This window comes from Protopterus annectens, chromosome 5.part1, assembly GCF_019279795.1.
Source record: "Protopterus annectens isolate FY-2018-M chromosome 5.part1, PAN1.0, whole genome shotgun sequence".
Lineage (NCBI taxonomy): Eukaryota > Metazoa > Chordata > Ceratodontiformes > Protopteridae > Protopterus > Protopterus annectens.
The window spans coordinates 695104323-695114322 of record NC_056736.1 but is presented as its reverse complement, the minus strand read 5'-3'; the positions used below and the strand labels follow the sequence as shown (position 1 = coordinate 695114322).

The 10000-nt window shown below is 40.3% G+C and overlaps 1 protein-coding gene across 1 annotated transcript in view; it reads left to right on the top strand.

The window, feature by feature from the left end:
- TRPC4 (transient receptor potential cation channel subfamily C member 4) overlaps positions 1 to 1486 on the top strand; it is a 1584344-nt gene extending 1582858 nt beyond the window's left edge. Inside the window, exon 11 of the mRNA XM_044073322.1 lies at positions 1 to 1486. This exon is cut by the window's left edge and continues 368 nt beyond it. Coding sequence (XP_043929257.1) covers positions 1 to 325 — 325 coding nt within the window. The 3' untranslated portion in view covers positions 326 to 1486.
- The last annotated feature ends 8514 nt before the right edge of the window (positions 1487 to 10000 follow it).

Genomic DNA, 10000 nt, shown 5'->3' with positions numbered 1-10000 from the left:
TAGCAGTAATATATATTCAGTTTCTGAAGAAGTTGACAAGAATGAATTGGAAGATGAACTCTGCAGCTCAGGAGATTCAGTATCAAATGTCTGTGATTCAAATCAGAAAGATACACCTGATGATACTGTTTCAGTGGAAAGAAGAATGCAAAACACTGATGAGGTCATAAAAACACATTCCTCTGAGGTATCTACTGACACCCCCATGGCAGAAGAGAATGACCTTATGAAAAAGGAAGGGGAAGGTATTAATGATTCCATGAGGCAGACAGAAACAGAATCAGAGACAGTTACAGAGGGCAAATATATAACAACAAGACTGTGACAGTAAATGGGGAAAACTAAAGCATCAAAGTATATATTTTGCAGAGTATTTTTTGAATGGTAAACAATCACATTCTTTAATCACTGCATCAAATCATAAAATATCTGCACAACTGAGTTACTGTTTAATATATCACCATGAGACTGTACCTACAAAACATTATACGCAAACACACACTTCAGTTTCCCATATTTTCTGCTAACTTTAATCTACCGATTACATTTATTGCAATAAGCCACAAACACTTCATTAGTACTTTATTTTGGTGAATCATGTTTTTCCTCATGTCACGAAGTCCAATGATAAATATTTTTCTATGCAAAAATACAATTTCTACTACATGTTCCACAAGTTTTCCCATATTTTGAAATGACACAGCTTTTTCAAACACATTTTAGAAGGTTTTACACATAACTTGTTTCCTTTCAGCCATGTTACTTGTGAACGGGGGTTGCTGGATCTGTCCTAGTTTGCCAATGCTTTCTTCCTAGTTTTCCTTAAGGAGCTCCATGAACCTAAAAGTTGTGAGTCTGATAACCCAAGTTGGCTGCTGTGTCTTTGTTTTCTTTGCAGAAGTAGAACTGATTACCTTATTGATTTTATGCACTACCTCCAGCTAACTGTATTCCACAGAGGAAGTATTTTGGTAAGAGTCAGCATTTTAAGATAACATGCAAGCTCTTTGTAACACTTTTGCAGCAGAAAAAGCACTAACATAAATAATGCTTGTATAAGCATTGCCTGATTATATGTCTGCATTATGCAAATGTGGTTTTCTAGTTCAGATAGCTAAACCAACCCTTTCTGAGTATACACAAATTCTATCAGTTCAGCACATTTCATTGTATTACTATAATTTCTTCTCAAGCAGAACCACCACGCCTAATTTGATCTTATGAACTGATGACATGAATGCTGGTTTTCAGCTGCAACTTTACGCAATAAAAGATAAATAATAATGAAACCACTGACAAATCAGTAATTTAGGGACATTGCTTATTAAGGCAGCGATTATCACTTTAATAAGAACTTTTGTCCATTAAACATCCATATTTTATCAGACTAAAAGAGAATTAGGTGTAAGCATTGTAGGCATAAGCCGCGGTGGTGCAGCGGTAGCGTTGTCACCTCACATCAAGAGGTTCTCCTGTTTGATTCTCGGCTGGAGAGCCTTTTGTGTGGAGTCTGCATGTCCTCCCCACGGTCGAGTAGCGTTCGAAAGACATGTGTGAATGGGCATGTCTTTGTTGAAGGTTGGGCGGTGAGCTGGCACCTTGGCACCGTAAAAATCTACTGCCAATCATTAGCGGACCGGAGTTCTGCTGTGGCGACCCCTAAAAGCCGAAAGAAAAACAGCAACATTGTAGGCATCTCTCCAACTTGGCTTTTATTTTTGCCAGTACAGATTCTACTTATGCTTCCCCTATACATTTCATTTGTACATTATTTGTATTGTTTATATGGCCAGTTTTACTACTTGTAATGCCTTTAATAATACTTTGTACAGCTTGCAGGCTGCATACTTAAATTTATGAACATTAGTATTGAATTAAGAGAAAGAATTCTAACAATGAACTCTATTGCCACTCCAAAGTGTGTGTGAACTTTAGAAGGTTCATTCTTTGCATTGTGGATTACACTGAACAAGATGCCATGGGTGGCAAAATTAAAGGACTTTTGGACTAAAAACAATATGTACAGCAAGTCAATTTGAATGCTTTATCCACTGAGATCTGCAGATTTAAAAGCCCACTTACATTAAATTTTAAGTCTGTTGAGTATAAGCCTTCTGCTTCATTATCTGATTGCACAACTTATGTGCTTATGTTCCACTATTTAGGACACTTTTTCCCTAATTCCTTTTCAGTCTGATGAGGTTCAACAGATTACTAGTTTCTTAACATCTCTGATCTGTTTGCACTGGTTTTATTTTATTTATTAATTTATTGTTTGTTTTAATCTTAATTATTGTCCGGGGGGTGTTAAAGTGGATTAAAATGAAATTATATTTAAAACTATCATCTGCAGATACAGGTTCCAGGTAAAGTATTACGATGATTGTTAACAAAACCTGTGAAGGAAATAATGGAAATTCCTTCCAAGATAAGGTTACGAGATCCACATTCGGAGATTTTTTTGAAGGATTACCTGAATTTCCTAATCTTGTTCCTGGTATAAACTGTATTTTGGATCACCTGTTCCCATCATCTAGGTCTATGCATATGCAGGTCTGCATACCAGCTGCTGGCGGTGAGATTAGGGCACAAACTCCTGCCATGGCAGGCAATGGCTGAGCAATGGCCTAGTTATTACATATTTGGGTGAACCTGAGCTGGAGAATATTGTATCCTGTGCAAAAATCTGGCTGAAAGATGATTAAGGAAGCATTTGTTGGTATTTACCAGATGCACATTTATGTACTTGCACATCACTTCTAGACAAATACCAGTTATGTGGATGACCATATGTGAAGGCAAACACTATGATTTATGTCATGAAAGTTTTTTTTTGGTGATGGCAGATGTTAATTCTATTCCTTAGGACTGTGAGTTTATTCAAGAGTCACAAGTCGTTTGGTCACAGAATGCAATGACTTTATCATGCTTATGACTCAAACTTAAAATATACTGAGGGAACAGAAAGACATTTATGTTAAAAACAGCAAAACAGTTTGCAGCCCTAGTTTTGCCAGGTAAAAATCTACACTTTGTCACAAAAAAGTTATATAATGTAGACTGGTACTGGAAGTTAATTTGAAGCATTTTCTGTGGCAATTAAGAAACCATACCTTTTTAGACCTGCAAAAAATCAAATATGCAGACATATTATAAGCTACAAATGCTTTTATACAGGAATATTTATTACACCTATCCTTCTGCAGTGCAGAGTACTCATGCCATTACATGAATGCATTTTGCACCGTCTGAAAGAAAATGTTATTCATTAATTATCTATCACTGTTCCCGGTCTCTTCATTCTACCTAGTTTCACATACCATAAATGTGTTCATAGAGTGCTACTATGCATACTGTCAAGGAGACCATTAAGAATCCTTGAGCAGTTTCCCAGTTGTTCCAGACCACTGACTGGTTAAGTGACTTCCTCAGTTTCAAACACTAGACAAATGCAGGTTCAAGGAATCAACCCCTAAATTACAGACAGCAGTTCAAGAAAAGCTTGGATGCTTAACCCTCTGAACTAACCACCAGAGTGCTGTCTTTACTTATGACAATCACTTAGATATCCTCTCATTTATTTCATATTGCTTGCTTTTCCTGATGACAGTCATGGAGGGAGCAAGAAAGGTGGGTCAAAATTCTATTTTTCTAGTTATGGATTACAAATTATTCTGGAAATTCCAAAGCATTTCCAGGCCCAATGTGAGGTATAACACATTATGCTTGTCATGTGGTTGTCCTAAGTTCTCCTCCCAAACCATCCAACAGGACCACGGAAGGACCATCCTTATAAAAACTGCAAAGCATCTGCAATGCACCTGATTTAGCTTATCTCAGTGCAAATCAGCAAGGGTCTAGGGAGTGAACAGTACATTAGATTTAAGGAGGACAGGTAGATTTTATATTTAGAGAGCAGTCTGTACATCATGTTTAAGAAGGGTGTCATTTTAAGTTTAGGAAACGGTCATGAGCTTATGTTTAGGGAATTGGTGGGTACTTTTAGTGTAAGGATCACGGTTCTGGTAAGGCTAGAGAAGACTGGACTGTGGAAGGGCTGCTTAGTTATGGGTCACAAGTTAGTGGGTGTTAGAACACTTGCCAAAATGAGCGAATGGCAGAGAAGGCATGTGCTTCGAACATATGTAGTAGACCCATGTTGACGTGTAGGGAATCTAAATTAAACACTGTATCAACTTCAAACAAATACATCTGTCAAATAAACACTATGCCAGATTCAGACAACTTTATTTTCTTCTAACTGCCTACTAATATTCCCACCAGTCCAAATGTTTAATTGAAGTAAAATACATACATAAACATAGATCTGTTTTTAATATTGTCAGCTGCAACCTGAGCATACCTTGCTCACTGCATTCACTAGGATGCCCATCTAAATATTTATCAGCAGATATCAAACTCTTTATAAATGAACAATGATATCTTTCCTGATTTCATACCATCTCCAGTGTACATGCCAAAATAATGGGCTCAGCGAACAATGAGCCCTGATCTAAGTACTCAATCAGTAGGCTTATTTTATTGTTTTACTAACAGCAAACAATACAACGCACATGCCTGCACACCTGTAAACAGAGAGACGCACATTCTTTGTATGTACTGTATTATATACTTGTATTAATGTTTACCTTTTGTATATATTTATATGCGTATTGTAAAGTATCCTTTGTTCTTTAACAGAATCTCATAACTTTATTCCCTATCAGTGCATTTTTATATTACTGAATGCATTAATGTTGCCTCTGGCCAAAGTATTAACTAAAATGGGTCAAATTAATCAGTCTAAAATACATCAAATTGAGTTTTGATGTTAAGTAAAACATCATGTTACAATGTTTGTTAAACACAGATTTCATACTCGAGTATTACAATATACTATAGGATAAGGACAATTAATTTCTCTATTATCAGATAAATATTTATAAAGCTCAGCCTCTTTTGAAAATATTTCTTAATATACACTCTTCCAGTCTGCATTTTTAGACAACAGTCAGGTGTCCATTACACATTAACAAATTTTTCAATTATCAGCCAAGAATATTACCAGGTGTACATTTAATTCAAAGAACAAGTTGTATATCGGAGTCAAACAAAATTAAATAAAATGGAATTAATCTCTATGAAGTAACACCAAGTTCCAGTTGGGATATTTATATCTGTTTAGGCAAGAAACCTACAGGGTGTACACCATGTTGGCATACAGCACTGAGAAAGTTGCACAAGTGGGTGTAACTCATTCAGGGAGTGCATGCAAACTCAAAAGATGTACAACTATGCACTGTGTGTCAATGTAGTGTATAGTGCATAAGGAAATCAGCAGTTCAGTTTTCAAATTCATCAGAATGTAAGTTACAAAGTCAGGAACCATGCACCACAGTTGACTGTTCAGGCACTCACAATACCATGCATATTGCAGATGCATATGCTACATCTGTGGTGTGCCCTTCAGATGACATGTGGAGCTGTTCAGGCACTCACAGCACCATGCACATCTCAAGTGCACATGCTGTATCTGTGGTGTGCCTTTCAGATGACGTGTGGAGCTGTTTAGGCACTCACGGTACCATATACATTTATATGCAGTGTCTGTCACATACCATTCAAATGAACTGTGGTGCTGCTCTTGTAGCCAAGATATTACATCAGCACAGGGTGCACAGTTACAGTGTTCTGTTCCTTGCTTTCTATAACCCCAATCCTCAAATCACAGATTTCTCAAAGCACCACTGTATGAGTAGTCCTCTGACATATATGCTTTTTATGTTCTTCAGTGGCACTCAAGTATGCAGAGTTAAAGTGCAAGCCAGTTACTACTGCACACTAGTCAACCTCCATACTGCTTCTTGTATGCAGTGTGCTGACTATTTACAAATACTGTTACCCAGTGTCTTGGTCGGATTCTATAGGATCTTGTTCCACTGAGTAAATTGATGGTGTCTCTCTTTTTGGGTCTATATCACTTCATTGAACTGTCACTTCAATTGGTTCATAGGTAGGTACTAGGCTATCTGCCCGAGGGCATTTATAAGCCTGGCCCGAGTGTGTCGGCTTTCACAGCCCCATTGATTAATTAATTGAGCCTCTGTCAAGCAGAGCCAATGAAGTGATCCCAGGGGTGTATTTTCTGTTACCCATCCACTCGTCAAGGTTTCTCTTGAAGAGTGTTAATGAGGGGCACAGCCTAATGTAAATAGGAATTTTGTTCCAAAGCATGGGGAGTCTCTGTGACAGGAATCTATCCCTCCAGCATGTTCTAATTATTGTTGTGGTGAGGTTTAGCTCACTAGAGCACGTGGCTCGCAGTGACCTGGATTTCTTTAGGTGGGGCATGTCCATCAATTCTGAGTTGGACATGGCTTTATAAGTCAGGCAGAGATCACCTCTGAGTAAGCGATATGCCACTGAGTACAGCCAGAGTTCTTTCAGTCGATCTGCATAGGACATATGTTTGAGGCCAGTAATCCTCTTGGTGAGGTACTTTTGTGGTCATTCCAGCTGTTGGAAGTGTCTTGTGAGGTACATCCCAAATAGAGCATTGTACTCTATGATGGGTTTGATGAGTGACGAGTAGAGGGGCACTATAACCTCTTTATTTCTAGATGCACACTCATTAGTAATTAGATGGGCCACATAGAAGGATTTCCTAACTACTTTGGCAATATGATTATCAAAGGAGAGATTACTAACTACCTGGGGCCCCAGAACTCTTATTAACTCTTCTGTATTAAGGGGACTGCCACCTATGTGGTAATTCGTGGGTGTTTTGTTTTTCCCAAATGGGATGACTATGCATTTTTTGGCATTTAGCTTGAGGCCATGACTTTGACACCAGGTGTCCATCTCAGTAAGGCCTTTTTTGAGGATGTCTGTGTCAGCCGGAGAGTCAATTATGGTTCCCAGTTTGCAGTCATCGGCAAACTTGGTTAGCCATAGTCCTCCTGTGTTTGCCTGTACTTATAAGAAGTGTATGCCAAACAGTAGGGGTCCCAGGACCGAGCCTTGCGGGACAGCACTTGTGACTGGTTTAGAGTCGGACCTGGAGCCTGCTATTCTTACCGCGTGAGCTCTGTCTGTAAGCCAGTTGGCAACCCATCTTGTGACATAGGGGTTTATGTTCAGGCTGGTGAGTTTTTCTATAATACCTGTGTGATGAATGGTGTCAAACGCCTTGGCGAGGTCAAGGTAGGCTGTGTGAACCACCTTTCCCTCGTCTCTGGCCTTGGTGACTGTCTCAAAGAAGTCAACCAGGTTTTGTAGGCATGATCTGCCCTTAACAAAGCCGAACTGGGTCAGGTCAAGAGTTTGGAGGTTCCCAATGTCTTTATTAATGAGTTCCATGATGATGAGCTCCATAGCCTTGCAGACCAGGCTAGTCAGGCTTATGGGGCGATAGTTACCAGGGTCAGTTGTGGCCCCACGTTTCTGGAGTGGAATAACCGTTGCTTTGTGCCATTCCATGGGCACGTAGCCTGTGGAAAGGCTGAGGTTGAACAGTGTGTTTAGGTGGGGGGTTAGTTCATTCTGTAGTTCATGCAAGATGCATCCTGTGACACCATCTGGCCCCACTGATGCTGTGTTTTTGGCTTTTGAAAGAGCTGTTTTCACTTGTGCGTCTGTGATTTCTGGGGGACACTAGACTTTTCCGGTATTGTTGTGGGCCCTTTTGGAGATGAGAGGGGGGTGACATTTGCACTGAATCTATCTGCCAGGATGTTGACAATATCAGTAGGTTCAGTATATTTTGTGCTATTTTGCACTAGTTCAGTGCATATCTGTGAGTTGCCACTTAGATTCTTGACATAGCTAAAGAAGGCTTTGTGGTTATCTTTTGAATCCTTGGCTATTTTTCTTTCGAAATTAGCCTTGGATGATTTTATGAGGGACCTTAGTTTCTTACTGATACTGATCAGGGATGTCTTTCCTTCTTGGGATTTGCTTTTTTTCTGAACTAGTTTCCTCCTTTTATTGTATAACCTGTTTATGGCAGGGGTCCACCAGACTGGTTTCCTTCTCTTAAGGGAGTGAGTCTTGGTTTTGCTAGGGATGGCATGAACCATGCATCCTTGTAGGTGCTCATAGAGTGTATTTGTAAAGGATTCTGCATCATGGGCAGCGTTATCCTTTAGCGTGGGGGCTGTGAAACTTACCACCTCTGTCTTAAGTAAGTTTGCTTTAGAAATGTTTTCCACTGTGGTTTCCTTGGTCGGGGGTGGTGGTGGGGTGTGGACATCCAGAGTGATTAGTTTATGGTCTGATCTAACCAGTGACAGGTTGACCGGGACACCTGTCGCCCATGTTGGTGATGAACAGGTCCAATATGTTTTCATCTCTGGTAGGGGAGTTTACCAGCTGATCCGGGGCATTTGAGTTGATAAATTCCAGGAAGTGCTGAGTCTGGGAGTTTGTACTCAAGTAGATTTCCCCGTTAATGGTAGGGTAATTGAAATCACCCAATATCAGGGTGTTCGGTAGGACCTTCATGTTTTCCAGTGTCTCCAGAAAGGCAGCGTGGTGGTCCTGGGTCATGGAGGGTGATCTGTAGCAGGCCACAATTTGCATTGCAGATTTGCCCGATGTTAGTTGCACATGGATGATCTCAGAGGTATCATGCTGTGCCACTAACCTGGAGGTGTAGGTATACTTGATGAATATGGATACACCCCCTCCTTTTGTGTTTCAGTCTGTGTTCTGTGGCTGAAATGTGTGGTATGAGTTCTAGCCCGGTACTGCTGGAGTGCTCTCTGGAGCCATGAACCAGGTTTCAGTTACTGCATAGATGTCGACGTTCTCCATACTGAGGAGTGCTTTCAGCGCATGCATTTTGAGATTTAAACTCCTGGCGGTGAGTAGCATAACCCTCATTTTTTTATTTGTGCTGTTTATGGTGGTGGGTTTGACTTTTGAGCCTTGCCTAAAAAGGCACTATGGGGGCCGCAAGAGTCTTGGCTAGTATTCGAAAGCCTAGGGGTGACAGGTGCAAGCCATCTCTTGCGAAGCAACGCGGCTTGTCGAGCATGTCGTCCCAGGCTGACAGATACTGGATCCCCTTTGAATGACACCAGAAGCTTAGCCAATTGTTGAAATTGATCATTTTTTCTTTATACTGAGGTATCATTCTTGGTGAGGGCAGGATGCTACTCAGGGTCAATTCACCTGGGCTACCTGATCAGAGAGCTCTTCCATGTCTCCTTTCATGTAGTCCAGGGAGGTACATCTCAGCTCATTCACACCAACATGAACAATGACAGAGTCATATTTATACTTGTTCTGAAGTCACATGAGTGCTTGTGTTATGTGGCGGATTCTGGCTCCCGACAGGCAGCTAACAGTAACCTTCTCCTTGTCCAGCCTAGTGAGTGAGATGTCAGTGTGCCTGTCTATAGAGTCACCTATTACTAGTGTGTTAGGTATGTTATTTCGCCTTAAGGGCTGTGATTGTGCGGCACATTGATTTTGTGTTTTATGTGTTGTCTGGTTTGTGATGGGAGGTGCAGGTTTTTTGAGTGTCTGCTTTGGAGCTCCCAGATGCTTTTGCAGGTTTTTATGAACGGCATTTCATTGAAAATGCTGTTCATCAAATTCCTCACATGTGGCGCTCTCCCCACCCCTGCTAATTAAATATAGCAACTCCAAGATTGTACTACAGTGGAGAAAGGGCAAATTTCCAAATCCCCACTGTATAGCGTTCTCAGTATGAACAGTTCGACAAATGGCATGTTCTATGTAATTACACTGAAAATGTCATTCGACTAACTGATTTTTTGTTGAACCGATAGGCACCCCTCTTTTCTGTATGCATTTGTGATGTCTCTGTGTGCCCACCGTTTAAAGCTTGTACATTTCATAAGTATTTCTGAAACTTCATTGCTTCTTAGGAACTCATCTCAGCAAAAAAAATTGTCAGATCTATCAGCAGTGCACTGCAGGGATTGATGTTTTGTATATCTTGTGTATAGGAGAAGAAAGGATGTATAATTCA